Source organism: Bacillus rossius, chromosome 7 (genome assembly GCF_032445375.1).
Source record: "Bacillus rossius redtenbacheri isolate Brsri chromosome 7, Brsri_v3, whole genome shotgun sequence".
NCBI classification, from domain to species: domain Eukaryota; kingdom Metazoa; phylum Arthropoda; class Insecta; order Phasmatodea; family Bacillidae; genus Bacillus; species Bacillus rossius.
In genome coordinates, this window is record NC_086335.1 from 63,274,307 (window position 1) to 63,293,267 (window position 18,961).

At 31.6% G+C, this 18,961-nt stretch overlaps 1 protein-coding gene across 49 annotated transcripts in view; it reads left to right on the plus strand.

Moving 5' to 3' along the window:
• LOC134534196 (longitudinals lacking protein-like) overlaps positions 1-18,961 on the plus strand; it is a 287,153-nt gene that overhangs the window by 18,612 nt on the left and 249,580 nt on the right. The window contains exon 5 of one of the 49 annotated variants that reach the window (XR_010075451.1): positions 7,246-7,725. The exons of 46 other annotated variants lie outside the window; for them this stretch is intronic. Coding sequence is in view for 1 of the 3 variants with exons in the window: in XM_063372394.1 (XP_063228464.1) it covers positions 7,246-7,493 (248 nt within the window). In the remaining 2 variants the exon portion in view is untranslated. Of the gene's footprint in view, positions 1-7,245; positions 8,935-18,961 lie in introns of those variants that run through there. 2 more of the 49 variants (XR_010075452.1, XM_063372394.1) reach the window with 2 other exon arrangements.

Below are 18,961 nucleotides of genomic sequence, written 5' to 3' on the forward strand. Positions count from 1 at the left end.
ACTAGTATGGCTATTGTGATCATGGACGAATGGTCTTTTTTTATATCTTTCAGAAAATAACAAAATAGGTAAATTATTTTAAAACAGGGAAATTTGTTAATTTTGTCATGGAAAGCCAGGGAATTTTTTTCTACAGATTGTGCAGACAACTTGTATTTTGATATACAGTAATGCATTCAATTGTGGTTGCAATAATTATATACCTTGTGATAACTTTGCATTTACAACTTCTAGGAATACAAATATATAATTTTTTTGTAGAGTGTTGAAAACAATATTTGTTCTTGATTATTGTGACTTAGGACACACTACAGCTTTTTAAATTTACAATCTTTAATACAGCTTCATTTTATTTATATTCTGCAATCATTTCATTACATATTCATTATGATGGAATAAAATAATGGATAACACAGTAAACCAAATTTACAAGTTAAAATAAATCCTCCTTAATAAAGGTTAGACTTATACCATTTGTAATAATGATGCTTGGGCTGCTAATTCATTAATATATATTTTTTTGCCACTAAGTAAGTTACAATATTTAGTCCTAAATTCAGTTCTATATTTACTTCTGTAACAATAAAAGGGACTGATGAGTGATGTTAGTATTCAAGTTTTAAAGAATTTCAGCGTTGCATTTTCTTGAAACAGAATATTGGGGATGGAGTACTTAATAAATACTTGTTTGGCAGTCTGATTTTGCTTTTTTTTTTTTTTTTTTTTAAATTATCATTGATGGTCATTGGATACTGTAATGTTGCAATTTTCATTGTCAAAATAATTTTACCTTGCATGCAGGGCTGTATAAAATTTTCAGAACCCCATAACTTTTCTTGAAGCCGAAATTGTCAAACCACCCATAAACTCTTGCATTTTAAAATCTCAGCAGTGCTTAAGGATTTTTCACTTCCCCTTATTTAGCTTCCTCCAGATGACCATGTGGCATTGTTACTCTGGTGGTGGCATTAAAATATGATGCACTAGAGCTTGTACATCCCAGTGTAGCCATTGGGAATCATTTTTATAAAGAAAAATTTGGTAATAGTGCACATTATCTGGACAAAAACATGGTAAGCCAAGCTGCCTTTGGACATTAAAGATAAGTAAGCTATTGCTTACTGGACATATCTTATCAGCGTGTGGATTTCTTACAAATGTAGCCTCTTGTCATTTGCATCACAGTGAAAGGTGGTGCCTTCTTCAGCTGAAAATACAGAAGAACCTTATTACAGCATCCCAAACTGAAGAATGTAACATACAAGAATGTATGTACCTTACAGCCATAATATATTATAGTGCAGGTACAGAAAGAGAGGAACACAAGAAAATAAGTTTTTTTGTACAAAATTTTGGAAACCAGGATATAAAATTTTACATGATTGCAGAATTGTAACTTCATTGGCAAGTACTCACTACTTGTAAATTGTTAAGTATTGTGATATGTTGAATGAACAGCCAACTAACCAGTATTTTTTTAAAGGTATCTAACTATCATAAAATTAACTTTTTCATGCAGCCACATGTTGCTGTAAAATGTAGAGGTGTAAAAGTAATGAAAAAAAGCGTACCCGTATGTATTCGTTACTATAACAATAAGTATTCGTTACTATCGTATCGTTACTCGTTACTTCTGATACCGCATAACATGCAACGAATCGAGTCGTATTGCGTACGCGTACAGTATGACGTCGCGTAAATAATAATAAATAGAATATATACAATTAACAATATTTGATAATTAACAGTTTTTGTTAACCAAGAAACAATTAAATATCATTAGAGCGGCTTTATTATATTATCTCTTTTAAGATAATAAAAAAACGTGATAATTCGCGATAATAAAAAACCAAAACATACATATTTCTAATTTGTAAAAAATACTTTCTTACGTTGTTTCTGTTCCAATCTCAAACTTTGTCTACACCTTTAATAAACAGTATAAAACTTGGACGATGAATTTTCAAATTATACTTTACTTAATAAACAAACATCGTTCTTTGTAACGTAAATTCATCGAATATGCGCGCGCATGCGTGAAACATACGAAAAATGTAAGTAACGAAATGCAGCCGTGTGTAATGTTTCGTTACTCGTATATAGACGGCACACCCGTTACTCAGTAACGAATACATACGGTTTGCGACAGCTCTAGTAAAATGCCATTAGTTCTAGTAGTTATTTTATTGTAATTTAGCATTAATTTTCTTTATTGCATGTGTCTACAGACAAAAAATTAAATCAATAAATCATATTTTCATATGAAGAGTCACAGCAAGTCACTTAAAAGCAATTGAAATTTATATGATGTAATGTTTTAATAATTTTGTGTCAACCCAGGCAAAAGGCAGTACATTTTTTTAAAAAATTTATAACACATTAGCTGTTAATTACAAACTAAAATTCAAAATAATTTTACTGTGAAATCATACTCCCTGTACTTAGTACATTATTATTTTTTGTGTATAACTTTAGTACTGACTTGTAATTTTTGGGAATTAAAACTATAAAACCAGCTGTTTTCATATGCATAATTTGCAGTTGGTGCAGAGGAAATGTATCTGTATTTGGGGACGTGCATTTTTCCCCCTTAAACATAATCTGAGATGATGTGGATACACCATAATGATTTTGCAGGTAGTTTTCCTAGTATTGTCTACTGGCAATTTGCAGCAAAATTGTTGGTGAAAATTGATGAATTGGAATGTACAATTTTTTTTTAACATTCTCTCTTTGTAATAATTTGTTCAAGGATGAATATTTACAGAAAATTACATCTCACAAACCATCTGTTCGATCCTTAGCTACACAATTTTAACAATTGAACAAGAATGATAGGAATACACATTCTGTTCATTTTATATGCAAAATACATTTCATATCATTTTTAACATTTCATTTCCCTTCATCCCTCTACCTCTAGGCACACCTAGGTTTTCTGGCATCACTTCTACATTTCAAAGACAAGTAACAGTTATAAGACCTCTGGATTAAATAGTACAGGGTAATTAATTTATATGCTTGCACAAGTGCTACATATTTTGATGTCTCCATTAAGATGGGAGTCCACTGTGGTTTTGGTAATAATTTGCATTTGAGTTATGGAGGATGTAAACCAATATTTTTAAAAAGTAGAAAAGTTGCCATAATTCGGAGTGGTCTCTGGGGGTACTTACTAACTTTGGCTGCAAATTTCTTCAAAGTATGCATTGCATATTTTAATTTTGCTAAGCCATTAAATGTCCATTAGTTTTAACAGTGCTTAATATAAATATTAAATGATTTCAGAAATGGGAATTATCTAAAAGTCCTAGGTTCACCAGCCATGTTGAATTTTTTTTGTGAAGTTAAAACATTTTTATAAAGAAATTTCAAAAATGAGACTTGATATTTGGTGTTATCAAGCTGTGGAAGCTCATAACATGAAGTTTGGCAATTGGTAAGATTTTTAATTATTGGAATTACCCTGAAAAAATATTTTTGTTAACAGTTTCTATAAAACCTAATGCAATGCTTCATAGTGGAACGTTGGAAGAATTTTTCATTGCTCATAGTAAAAAAAATCTGAATGAAATTACAGTATTCCAACATAATTGGTGAAGCTGAATGTTAATACCCACATGTTTAGGTATGTCGGTGTCTTAACAGCAGATACACCAAATATCTTTTAAAATTAAAATTTGATATAGCTGGAGAGAATTTATCTACATGGAGTGGAACATGGCAATTACCACCGAGAACTACATTAACAGCTGTATGCTTATGGATGGCAGCTGAGCCATCATAACAGGGTTTTGCTGTCAATCCCGTGCCAGGGAATCTGTTATGGATGCAACCAAAACAGAATTTTTAGATGGGGTTCACATGCTAGGTGGTGCTGAAGTAGTGCTCAGCCAGTTAGTCAGATTTCGTCACGGTCCATAGACCCTGAAACACTCGTCAATTCAAGTGTGTGTATATATATATCTATCACATTTTTATGGACACAATTTTCGAAAATTAAACCAATCATTTCCAAACTGATACATTAAATCTAGTAATCGAAAACTTCATAGAGTTTGTTAATGGGAAAATTACGACAAAATGGGTACAAATGGGGAAGGTTTTGTGAAAAACAAAAATCATAATTCCTATAGTATAATGAACATTGCTTCTGTTTGAATGTATTATAACTCTTGAGTAGTACTGAAAATTTTTGTCTAAATATTTGATACAACTAACCAAAAATGCAAGGATTAGAAAAACAAGTGTTGGAAGACAATAATGTTCAAATACTTCTTTACTAGGGAATAATCGAATCTGTTCAAATTGTTTGTAATTCTCATATTTTTTATTTTAAACTTTTGTTTGAAACAATTTTTAATAAAACTAACCATGGCTGCAAGGGGTTGAAAAAAATGGTAAATAATTAATAAAATCTGTAATATTTACTTAAATTCATTCTCATTTATCGTAAATCTTTAATATTTGCTACAAGTTTAGTCTGAAGTAATTATTTTTGTACATCTAACCATTACTGCTAAGGATGAAATAAACGGGGTTAAAAGGACAAAAAATTTCCTAAAACTGGGTAGCTGGTAAAATATGTAATAATTATAGATCTAATAATAAATATCTAAAACTTTGATCTGAAACAATTTTTTATTTGACAAACCGTTACTACAAGGGGTTTAAAATAAAGGGATGGACTAAAAAAAATATAACTTCCGAACCACATACACTATCTAATCCATTCTTATTTATTTTAAACTTATTAAATATTGTCTAAAATATTTGTAGTTAAGGAAATTTTTATGTAACCTACCAGTACTGCAAGGTTTAGAAGTAACAAGGGTTAAGACAAATCATAACTTGATTAGTAGGTATGTATACTATCAGATCCATTATTAATTATTGTAAATATAGTAAACATCTAAAATATTTGACAAACAGTTTTTGATGAAACAAACTGTTACTGTAAAAACAAGGGTTACATAATGATAAAAATACTTGCTATTATCAAATTGGTTCAAATAAAATTTTAACCATATTTTATTATTCAAATCATGGTCCAAAGCTAATTTTTATGTGATAAAGTATTAATGCAAGGGATGAAAAATAACATTTGGTCAAAAATTTTATCCTTAGGTGTATATGAAATTTGTTCTAAGCTATTTAATGGTGGATGCATTAAGTTTAAAATCATTTGAAACATTTTAGCTGGAAAATGGAATATGAAAAAAATGTTTAATCAAACATTTTGGAATATAAGAAAACATATGGGATATTATGTACATTAGTTATTTAATTGTTTCAGAAGTTTCCAGAAAAAATATGTACTTCAAAATCTACCTACACCTGTAGACTGCGAAAAGGGATTTTTTTTTTCCAGATTAGTTTCGTTTACACAATTTTGCACTTGTGCAAAAGTTTAATGTATCGGAACTTGTGGCAACTTCCAAATATTCAATTATGACCTCAATCATGACCATGTGATTAGTTAGCATAATGTACGGGAACTTAAAAAAAAACTTGGTTTGTATGTGTATAATCTATTATGTCGTTATTCATGCCATCAGAACGAATTATTAAAATGTTGACTTATAACATACGGCTCACTCAAGTTGTTCTTACACATTTAATTAAATCTGTTTGAAATGATTCTTGCAACTGGGAAGATTGATTGAAATCATTTTGGACATGCCATCACTAGTTTGCACTATCTCGTAGAGACAACTTGAGCACACACAGAAAGATTACACACAGGTGCAGAAAACAAGCTAAAATCAGCTGATGTCAAATTTTAATGTAAAGACAGCACACAGAACTCTGTAGAAGGAATGAGAACATTATTACAACAGACTAAACACAGTGGGTTGATGATGATGTGACAGTTGCAAAAAAAAAATGGTAAATACAAACAACTTTGGACAACATAGTGACATGCAGAGGAACTCTACGATGATACTTAAATGATTATCTGAACTATATATGCACACTTGCATTGTCAGTCGCTGTTTTTTTTGTGGCAATTCTCATCAGTCCATTGTTTGTCATTGCTGTGATATTGTTTTAATTCCTTCACCATGATTCTCTGTACTGTCTTTTCATGTAACATTTGACATTGACTGATTTTATGTGTATTTGTGTATTCATCTTTCTTTGTCCGTTCTTCGGGGTTTCTCTACGACATTTAGTGCAAACTAGCATGGTGTGTATTCAGAATTATGATAAAATTTATTTTTAAGATATTTGTAGGGTGCCATGGTGGCTGAGTGGTCTGATAACACCAGTAGGTTATGTTTTCCCTGCCCAAGTCATTTTCTCTACACATTCTCATCTCATGAGTGAATCTGATGTTATTGAGACAATAAGGCATAATTAATCCTTTCATGCATTTATAGGGCTAGAACCAGTCTTGCTCACTATATTATTAATCGTTGGTTTATCAATAAAGTATAAGGCTGGCGTGACAGTGATATTAGCTGTGTTTTTAATTACATTTCTAGCATGATAATATACAGACACTGTTTAAATAGGTACTTGAGTGGTACAGAGCACACTAAAAAATGGCCATTGACCTGTCTGCTGTTAGTGTCATAAACCTTTTCCTTTTTATTATCTTAGTATTTGCTCTCACATTTTTAAAAGTTGACATGCTTGTGCAAAACCAGTTAAAATGCAATTTTTATATAATATTATTATTGAAACAGATGAACTAACTCGTGTAACTTGGTAATGGTAAGTAAAAGTTGCCTGACAATAATCTTGGGATAAATTTTTTACTTTTGTATCATTCAAAAGTTACTTAATTTTCTTTTAAATTGAAAATTAAAGCATTATTGAAGTCACAGTCAAATATTTCCATGGATTATTAGGAACTTTAAGCGAAAATAATATTTTAGAGACTTTTTTAAAATTTACTTCAAACAATTTTTTTTTTTAATTGTTTTGATAGTCTTATAAAAATTATGTTGGGTATAAAATATCCTGTAAATGAAAAATATGTTTTACGGTTAAATCGAAATAGAACCTTTTTAAGTACCAACCATAACTCTCTTTATCTCTCAAGAACAAAATATTTGCATTACAGCCTACACATTTTTAAAATTCTAGTTTGGTCTAACAGGTGTAGTTGAACCTGTCTCTGAAAGGAAAGTAAAACTGATATTTGGCCGGACGAGCAAATTTTCCCCGTAGTTAGGGATGCAGCTGTGGGTGGACGGCGCAGCGAGTGACGACAGCCGTGGTGCGTGGTGTTCGCAGGCCCGGGCACAAGGGCACAACTGCGGCAGCACGCCTGCCCGTGGTGCGTGCGCCGCTACAAACAGCCCAGCAGCCTGAGCCGGCACATGCGCTACGAGTGCGAGAATGCAGGCAAGAGGAAAGAGCAGGCGTGCCGACTGTGCAGCAAGCGCTACTTCCGGCCCGACACGCTGGCCGACCACGTCCAGACGTGCCACATGCAGCAGTTGGCTCGAGGCGTGGGTCGGCAGACCTGGGCCTCCCGCTAGGTGTAGGCAGTCACAAGCCACGTACTCCACACACTTGCTCAGTGCAACATCACCGGGAGCGTTTATAGCCTAAATGTATCGTGAGGAAAGGAACCAGTTTTCCTGTGTTGGATCATCACTTCAAGATATGACTCGACAACATATACTTGGAGCAGCTGCAACAAGTTAGCATATTCAAAATATGGTTGTACAATTGTGAGTGCTGCCACTACTATTTTTATTAAAATTAATGGTAAGTAGGTACATTTCAAGTAGATAAAAAATTATCATTGATATCTCTATGATAATCATATTGTTTATTTATTGAAATGGTTATAATTGAGAATAATAAATTATAAGTTTTTTAATGTCTAGCTGCAATTTTCGTTTTAACTCAGAAAAAGTTCTGGCTTCTAGTAATTAATTGTAGTATAATAAAAATTTCTTTGGTATGTTTTAGAATTTGTAAGCCCTTTCATTCATTAAAACATTGAATGGCTGAAGCATAATGTAGCAAATTTAGATAATCTAAAGTTGTACCTGGCAAATGTTCAGTAAGTTTGTATAGAAGTGAGGTTCTATAGGTTGAAATCCATAGTTGCACAAAAATTTCTTAAAATGAGAGCATACTTTTTTCAATACATAGTCCCTAAACAAAAAATACTTAATTACCAACCTTGGAGCACTGCTTAATAAATTAGTGCTTTTCTCCAGTATTGTTATGAGTTAGTAATTGCTAAATAATTATTTTTTCCTTAATTATGTGTTAAAACTGTTCTTACTTTTATCTTAAGAATTCACGAACAAAACTGCTTATTTGTAAATAAAGATGTTTTTATAATCAAGCATGACATGAAATGTGGAATTGAGCATTAATTTTAAAGAAAAATTTTTTTTAATGGCTTTTTGTATAAATGGCATATTTATGATGATCTTAAAAAAAATTTTTTTTGGTGATTTTACGGGGCAGAAAACATGCCTTTATTAATATTAAATGTAAACATTAAATTTAATTCTATTTTGTGAAATTATTCCTGTGATTTCATCAAATAATAATATATAGGATGATGTGTAGAAGGTTAGATAAACTGAATGGGTGTTGGTGGACCTATTTAGAAAATTCAAATTAAGTGATAAGTTCCTAGGGGTTTAGTATTTTACGTTATAATTTAAAAAAAAAATATTTCAAGTTTTACCAAAATTTGATCTGCAACTCCGGTAGCTTTTTTGTCACTTATTTTAGATTTGATCTTTTTATTAACATTTGGTCCCTGATGCATCCTTCATCTATGCAAGGCAGTGTTAGATTTAAAGAACGACTAAAGAATTAGTTCTGAACTCAAAGATAGAAAAATGGAAACAAATAGGCAAAAAGGTCAACTTTAACTTAAAAACTCTTTAACAGCTTGTGGAAAAATAAGACATAAGGGTATAATGGAGTAAAATTAAAAGAAAAAAAAAATTTGTATTTGTTTTTCAAATTTCTAATTTGTCTCTTAATATTGTTCCCTAATTTCCATTACCATAACAGCATGCTACTTTAGATTAGTGACTTTTTGTTTAATAAATGATTATTTTTATTCTTATTGTTTGTGTTTAATTTTTCCTTGCATCTAATTTTTCACACAAGCTGATTAAGTTTAAAACCAATTTAGTACACCATTGTAATGAACTATACCTAGGGAAGTTTTATAAAAGCATATGAACTTCTTATTTGTTTCCATTTTTATAACATGAGTTCAGAACTAATTCTTAAGTCAATCTTTACACCTAATACTGCCTTGCATTGATAAAGGATGCATCAGGGACCAAATAAAAAAATATTCTAAAACATGCGACAAAAAACTAAAGGGGTTTAGAGGTAAAATTTCAGTCAAAATTAAGAAAAATATTTAAAAACTTTTAACAAAAATTGAGCCCCTAAAGACGTAATTATGCTCAATATGTATTTTCTAAATGGATACATCAACATGCCCATTCAATTTGTCTAATCGTCTACAAATAATCCAGTATAATATCTTGGAAACAAAAATGAAAATCTAAGATGTATAATTATAGACAGTAGTGTAGAATAGGGGCTCCGGCACCTAGCTTCTGGCTGTGGATTGGGGATTTTTTTACATTTTTCTTACGACTGCCATCTTGGATTGTGATGTCATGGTGGTCATCTTGTATGACCTTGATGTTGACCCCAGTGGCTATCTTGGATTCGCCATTTTGTTTTCCCGAACTTTCAGCCATTTTGAATTCCACCATTTATAGAACTTTCGGTTGTCTAGGAATCAATGCCCCACTTTATAATGTTGCAATTTTCGTTACAGCCATCATCTTAAAAATACATTATTTTTGTACAAGATAACATGGAAAAATTTTTAAAATTTATAAAAGAATTAATTAATCAAATACTATTTAAAAAATAAACTTTTGTCACGGAGTCCTCAGTTTGAACCCGGCAAGGAAAAAAAATGGCGACGAATGCTTCCATGGAAGTCACCAACAGACGACCTCCCACCACTAATGCAAAGATATATCAACAGCTAGTATAAAGTCATGGCTGCCATCTTGTTTTCATCTGCTAGAGTGCGCTGCTGCCATGTTAGTTTAATATTTACCTGCTAGAGTGCATTAATTGTTTATATTATTATTGTGGCTCCCCGCCATCTTGAAATTTGGGCGCCATCTTTGTGCAGCCCATTAGGACATGAAGTCGTAAGAGACTACAAATGTGAACCACATTAGAACACAGGAACCAACTGAAACACAGCTTCGTGCTAGAACGGAGAAGTAGAAGCAGTTTGTGTGTCTAAAAACCTGCAGCAAAACAACCCCAGGAACTCTCAAGGCAGAATAATAAGTATGACACAAAGAAATATTACCATACAGAATTAGGTTACTGCAGACATAGCCTGGTGTAATGGACTTGTTTTCAAAATGCTCAAATAATCATAACAGCCCAAGGACATAAATACATAAACATGTTATGTACATAGAATTTATGATTTATATTAAATAGTAAATGCATAAATGTAATACAAAGTGTAGAATATGTTGTATATTATACACGGAAATGATTTCTCAACCAACTAACAGAGTAACAGAGCCTCTAACACAGTCAATTACACTAATTGATAACCGTGTTTAATGCACATTTAGATCAGTGTCAGACATTAACACATATCCCGTGTGTATAGGAAAATACATGAACATATATCTAGTTATGTAAGCACAAAATATTAAGATTATGTGAAAACCGAACTTGCATCCCTGATGTAAGCATGCAGCAATTCCGCAGTTGCTACATTTACTAGAAAACAGAACACAAGCAAGAGAAGCTGGTGCAAAACACGTGGCGACACGCGACCTGAAGGCCAAACTAGGTAAGACACTGTAAAAACATACCATAAGCTCTGGACGTGAAACATAGGGACGCATTCAAATGAGGAGACAAACACAGACAAATTGGTGATTCCAAAACAAAAACCGTAGTCTAGAGTTCTTTTTCGTATAGTGAATAATAAATTCCACGAAATGTAATGGGAAATGGGAAACAATATAAAATTTATTTTAAGCTTTAGTTACCCTTATCACTGGCCAAGATTCAAACCAAGGAGGGAAATATATAGCGCCAATCATAATTTTAATAAGTAAATATTTTGATGAATTTTGGAATTTTTTTTAATGAATTTCTAGGTCCACAAATACCTTTTTCCAAGATGACGGCCACGTCGGCTTAGTGGAAGGTGGTATATGAGGAACTTAAGCCTCTTTTAGGATGTTGCACCATATATGATTAATATTTTTTGCATTGACCAAGGATTGAAGCAAGGACAGGAATCCATTGATTCAGTCAGTATATTGAATGATTTTTTTGATGAATTTTAAAGTTTTTCACGAATTTCTAGGTTAATTAATATGAATTTTCAAGATGGCGGTCATACAGGCTTATAGGAGGCTGGTAGATGAACTTAAGTTGCTTTTAGGACGACTTTATATTTATTAATATTTTTTACATAAAATTAAATTTTTTTTGCATCACCCAGGGATTGATCCAAGGACAGGAACTAATTGAATCAATCAGTATACTAATTGCAAATTTATTGAATGAATTTTGGAATTTTTCCTGAATTTATAGCTAAATAATTACGAATTTCCAAGATGGCTCCCAAATTTCAAGATGGCATTGCACCACAGTAGTAATAAATAATTATTGTTCTCTAACGAATAAATATTAAACTAACATGGCGGCCATGGCAACATACTAGCTGTCGATATATCTTTGCATTAGTGGTGGGAGGTCAGTCTGTCATCTTCTGTGGAGGAAGGATTCATTGCCATTTTTTATTTTTGCCCTCGCCTGGTTCGAACCAAGGACTCCGTATATAAGTGCGTTGAACCAAGGACTCCGTGCATAAGTGAGTTTTAAAAATAGTATATTACTAGAAATTGATTAATTAATTTTGACATAAATTTTAAAAATTTTCCTAATTTCCTAGCATAAAAATTACAGATTTCCAAGATGGCGGCCATAAGGAAAAATTGCAACAATCTAGAATCCAAGGTGGTGGCCGTAACTAAACTGCAACAGGTTTTTAAAAATAATATTTTATTTAAATTTGATTAATTACATTTTTTTATAAATTTTAAAAGTTTTCCTGATTTTCTAGCTAAAAATTACTGATTTTCAAGATGGCAGCCATAACGAAAATATCAACATGAGGGAGTGGGGCATTAGATTCCTATATGGCGGAAAGTTCAATAAAACCAAATGGTGAAAAGTTAAAGAAATCTAAATAGTGGATCCAAGATTTACGCTGGGGTCAAGGACAAGGTCAAACAAGATGGCCGCCGTGAGTGACAATCTAATATGGTGGTCAGAGGAAAAATTTAAACATTCATCAATCCACACCTAGAAGCCAGGTGCCAAAGCCCCTATTCTACACTACTAAGACATAAAATTCAAAACTAGTATAGACTCCTTTGATTTCTTATACTGATTTAAAAATATTGGAATAATGATGATGATGATGATGATGATAATAATAATAATAAAGTGCTGAAATAAAGTACTTGAAGAAATGAGTTGTGGTTGGAGCACTACTAAGAGCAACTGTGCCCTTGCAATCAGCCATGCTAGTGTCAATGTTGACATTTGAGGTAGCTCGGTTTGGTCAGGGAATTTACCTGATAATCTGGAAAAGTAATGTAAATTCTATAGTGATAGTAATTTCATGGGAATATGTCATTCTCCAGTCTGTCATCATGAAGACACTGAAAGCCTTTATTTTGTTTATTAGGTCTTAACAGTGCATGGTCATACACACTATAAAAGGGCGTATGCAAGGTTATGTTTTGAAATAAAAGTGGAGAGAGAATTGGGCCAGCTATGGGAATAATGTAAATTGGATTTTTTTTATTTTTTATTTTTTTTTATTTTTAGAGAATGGCGAAGTAAGTATATTATTAAAGGAAAAGTCAGGGAATTTGAAATTTTTCACAGTGAGAGTGAGGGTAAAGTCAAGGAAATTTTTTAACAGATTTGTATGGTATGCTACTATACCAAAAATGTAAATAGGCTGCTGAATTATAATTTTTTATTTACATGTTTTTTTAACTTATGGCTTGGTCTCGTTTGTTATGTTGGTTATTTTGATTTTTGTGCAGTAACTGTTACTTAAAGGATATTCCTGTAAATTTATTTCAGTAGTACTCTTTCATTTCATGTTCCTATCCAATTTCTGTTGTCAAATATTTACTTATTACATAGTTGTTTGCGAACAGAAAGATGTCATGTAAGTAATTTTATTTCTATTTATGACATTAAATGCCCTCCAACAGTTTGAAAACTTTTGAGATGGGCACAACAAAAAACTACAATACACGTAGAAACAATTGTACAAGCCGGGACTATTTTAAATAGACAGGACTCTCACTACAGGACAAGATATGCAGCAAGGATAATAAAACAGATAAATACAATGCTGAAAAAAGGATAATATGGTAATGAATAAAACAAATATAATATAAAAAAACATAGTCACTAGATGAACAGGCTAATCAACCTAGACTATTTTTTCAATAGTCATTACATTGCAGTTAAGAGACAATATCATACTTATTTTTGTGATAGTTCAGGGATAATAATATATCTATTTTTAGTTTTTTTAATCCAATAGTGATAAGAGACTTTTATACTTTTAAGTATCTATATACAATGTCATTAGTATTTTTTAAGTACCAATTTGAAGGAAGGAACTTTAATTCCAGTGGTGTTATTGCAATAGGCTTCAGATTATAATTATTATAGCAGTTACACAAACTAAGGCATGTAATATTTCTCCTGTTGACAAAGAACCAAGAAGGTTGTGTAGATTTACATAATTATTTAAATTTTTATTTAGGCTTACAGTTTTGATGAATTTATTTTGCACTTCATCCAATTTACCATTTTACTAATAATATTCCAAAATTATAGAGGCATATTCTAATTTAGATACAATTAGACAAAACAAAACAGTGGATTCCAAATAGATGCATTATATGTACAGACCTGCCAACTCTCATGATTTTGGTGTGAGGCTCACGATTTTAAGGTCCATCTCACGCCCTCACGCCAAAATAGTGTTTCCTCACGATTTTTTGGGGCCCCAAGATTTTGTTTGTAAAAGTTACAAAACAAGTTTTACGAAAGCTTACAGTAACGAGTTTTCATCAATACTCGAGTCACGTAAAGGAAGCTATTTTGCGTTTTGTAGTGTGTGCCGTGCTGATTTTTCTATCTCGCATAGTGGAAGAGGAGACATTTTGAAACATGTCGCTACAAAAAAATACAACTAACACGTGAAGTGTATTGCTCCAATAAAAAAATTAATTTTGCTATGAACAGTGATAATAGTGTTACACGAGCAGAATGTTATTTTACATCTTTTTTTAGTTGCGGCACTGCATGATCACTACACAACAGCGCTAAATTATGTTCAACTAAATTAAATCTGCAACCTATAATTTGTTGAAATAAATTTTGAAGCAGAGACCATGTAACATATGTACAGGTATGTCACTTAAATTTAAAGATTCTCAGTTGTTTTTTATATCTAACCTGTATTTATGGGCCTGAAAATTTTTATCGAGGACCTCATGATTTTTTAAATTTGAATGTTGGCAGGTCTGTATGTAATATATTTAGTAAGTAAAATAGTTCTCTCAGCAGTTGATATAAATAATTCTAAATGATTATGAAAGTATAATTTAGAATCGAGAAAGATACCTAAATCTTTAACATAATGGATTTCGTAGGTGATGTATTAAAAATGTTATAATCTAACTAAGTGGATGGTATTTAATAGTGAAAGTTATGGCGTGGTTTTTTAATAGTTTAGATCAAGTTAAGAGTTACATCATTCAACACTAGAAAAAAAAATGTCTTTCCGAACTGACAAATCGTGTAGAAGAATTAGTTTCTGTATATTTTAAGGTCTGCCAACAGAAGACTAGTTGAATAATTATGCACATTAATTATATCATGTATAAAAATATTGATTGTTAATAAAAACACAAATGTTTCTATCATTCAGATAGCTTGAAATCCAAGACAAATATTTGTCACGTAAACCTATGTTGGATAGTTTATCAATTAATATGTTATGATTGACAGTGTCAAAGGCTTTTGCTAAATCAAATAGCAGGCATCCATTTGACTACATGTTAATACTTCAGAGTAAGTGGAGTTTAGAAAATTGATTAATTTAGTTGGCTGCCATCTTAGATGACCTTAACCTTTGACACCAGTGATGAATTTCACCCCAAACGCCATCTAGATTTAATGACAGCTATTGGAATACAATAAATTATAAATAAAAATTTAACTAAATGTATTTAAAAATTATCAATATAACATGACAAGAGGAAAAAGAACCTGCTTAGCCCTCACTATCACTAAGTGGTCACGTGATGAGCGCCTGCTAGCTGAGAACATCGGTCATGCATGCGGTCCGAGTTACACAATCGTAATTGAGGGAACGACTGCACGGGAGATGTAATTTATAATGCTAAGATGCATTTCCGTGACATTTTGACGTACTATGTCAAACAACTAGTGCTGTAACAGGTGTTTTAGTATAAACACTTGAATGAATTCTGATAAAGCTAATGGTAAACATCAAAATCCAGTTTGATTGACATCCTCAGGTAAAAATTTAACATAAAAAATAAATTTAAAAAACATAACAAAAAATTAAGCCTTAAAGAAGAGCAATTTAAATAGCTGAGAAATATGTCAAATCAAAGAGAGATATTTTGGTTGAAATGTCTGAACTAACTATTTGGAGAAGGTGCTATAAGAACAAGTACGTGAATTTCATAAGACTGGCAGAACAGTTGTTATTGTTGACATATTCACGTTCATACTACACATAGCTTAATTTCTCAACACTCGAGTATGGAAATTGCCATCACAAAAGCCACTGGGAAAGGTACACAATGAGTTCATATGGGAAAAAAGCTTTGTTCTGATGTTTTGCTTATTTTAAAGTCAAAGCATAAGTCTGAGATTACCTTGATATTAATTTTGAAAAATGGCAATGTATATGAAAAGTTAACTACTGCCAAATTCCATTATTAAAGTGTTACGTTGGGGAATAAAAACCTACAGCATCATACAAAAACAAGGCATTCAAAACTTGATGACTAGCAACAATGACGAAAGTAAATCTTTTGTTTTTAGTAGAAAGTGTGCCAACAAAAAATAGTGTATTATTTTTCATGTTAACACATGGCAGTAGCTTCTTTGGTTTAAGTGTTATGAAAAGGCATATGGGCCATTCCATTGTCACGAGTGGGACACTTGGACAATGTTTTTGGTATTCACACATGTGTAACAATGCAAAAATTAACAACCAAAATTTTAACTATTGAAAATGTAGATGTGTTTGAAAGAGGTTGACTGGCCCAGATATGAACAAGAAAATATTTTTTTCTTTATAGATTCTTAGTTTTAGAAAATACCTTTTACTTTGAAGGCTATGGTAGATAGTAAGTATAGAAATAGTTTTTTTTTTTGTAAGTATAAAATTTTTAACAACCTTTATTGTATTTTTAATCAAGTGTATGCCAGACACATCCCACCCGTGACATTTCATTGTCCACACGTGACAGCATTTGTTCCTAAATTTTGTATCGTTAAATTTCTTAAACTTAATTTCTGATTGCATATTTGTAACAAATAAACATTTATTAATACAGATATGCTGAGTTTATCATTGATTCATTTCCCAACTCACATAGGTTTTCCATAACTGTTATGTTCCATGTTCTTAATATGATACTGAACATGTTACTAATATTTAATTATTTTTATAGATATTTTTGACTATTTTATTAAATTAAAGTATTGTCACATGTGGGACAAAAAAAAAACACGGAACTTGAAAAAGTTAGATTTATGGAAAACCTATGTGAGTTGGGAAATGAATCAATGATAAACTCAGCATATCTGTATTAATAAATGTTTATTTGTTACAAATATGCAATCACAAATTAAGTTTAAGAAATTTAACGATACAAAATTTAGGAACAAATGCTGTCACGTGTGGACAATGAAATGTCACGGGTGGAATGCGTCTGGCGTACACTTGATTAAAAATACAATTAAGGTTGTTAAAAATTTAATACTTACAAAAAAACCCTAGTATTTCTATAGTTACTATCTACCATAGCCTTCAAAGTAAAAGTTATTTTCTAAAACTAAGAATCTATAAAGAAAAAAATATTTTCTTGTTCATATCTGGGCCAATCAACCACTTTCAAACACATCTACATTTTCAAATAAATAAATACAAAATGTTGCTTGTGGCTTGTTTAACATTAGGTTGGAGTAAGATACTAAAGCTGGGTTCACATGGAGTAGAGAACTGGGCGAGAGCACTACTCGTACGCCTGGCAGTTGTGATCACTACCAAGTGTAATCGCTTTACAAAGAAGTGCTTCTTAATTTTAATAAATTGATTTTGTAGCTCATTGACAGCTTCTTCTATTGTTCCTTTTGCTTCAAAAACCTTAGGCCGGCTAGAACAGACAGTCATCTTTCCATTGCTTCCAGGAAATCTCACACAACATGTTTAAGTCTTCATCAATTAGGGTGTGCAAGCCTCAAAATATCAGAATGCATGGAAAGGGGGAAAAAAAAAGTCTTTCCTCCTAATGGCTTAAATTAGAAAATTCAAACTAGTTTGGTATTTGAAAATGCAAAAATTGTGTGGCATTTGAGAAGCTAAGTCAATATTTCTAGGCTTTAGTTCATAAAATTTTGATTTCCTTTATTCAGATGTTATGTTATCAATCTTAAATAGCCATAGGCCTCTTGTACTTTCATGTTCATATGCCACTTTTAGATGTTGATTCTTTTTCCACTTGTTGGATCTTTAATTGATTTGACATCCCTAATTCCCAGTGCCTGCCTTCTAATATCACCTGAATTTTAAAGCTCATGGACCTTTGAGATATTATCTTGTGAATTAGAATCTCTGGTGTTCTGTTTAGGGCTTTTATTTTGCCGCTTGAGGTGAACTCTTATTCACAAGCTTTCATAACACTGTTGTTCTTTTCCGTGGCCTGTCTGGCAACACTCTTTTAACTTGGTGACAGCCTTTCCAAGAGGTTGTGGGCATTCAAATGATTCAATCTCTGGAATTGTGTTGCCAATTGGCCTAGATTCTTCTTTCTTTTATCTTTTGTCTGTACTTTCTTTTGCGCTCAGTTTCTTTCCATCTATATTCCATTGGTGATTTTGCAGACAAATTCTTTACCAAATTCTTTTTTTTTTTTGCTTCTTCTTATCTCTGGCCCTCTCTTTTTATTTGAATTTTCACATTTGTTTTTGTCTTGATTTAGTTTTTCATACAGCGTTCTCATACATTATGTAGTTTTACCCATTTCTGAAAAGAAAAAAAAAACCTGTATGATTACAATAAGTAAACTAAAGTTAGGCCTAATACTAGTCTATCGTGATGATGTGTTGAACAAATGCCTAACCTAGAATTCAAAAGAACACCTAATAAACCTAATAAATCAAGTTGAAAACTGTCATGGGCTGGAAAGAAAAAAAAATCATAAAAATCTCATGGTGTTTACATTAATGAACTGTATTATTTTATTGATAGGTGTATTATACTCTAATACATACTCCCACAATAAAACAAACATAACCTATAAATTAAGTTTTATCACAAAACAAACTTCTGTAAATTTTGCTATCAAGGATGGGTCACTTAAACAACACCCCATTCAATAATAAAAATAAAATTCAAGTTACGTACCAATTTTATATTTTTCAAGTCCATGTGTAGACAAAATTCTTCTCTTTAATAATATACCAACAACAACCACAATTTTAGTTTTTCTTTAAAAAGTAATTCCAACCAAAATGAACAAAATTAAGGTATACAATCAGAAAAGTGATACTAAAATTTCTCATAAAATTTTTTTTTCCAATTTTG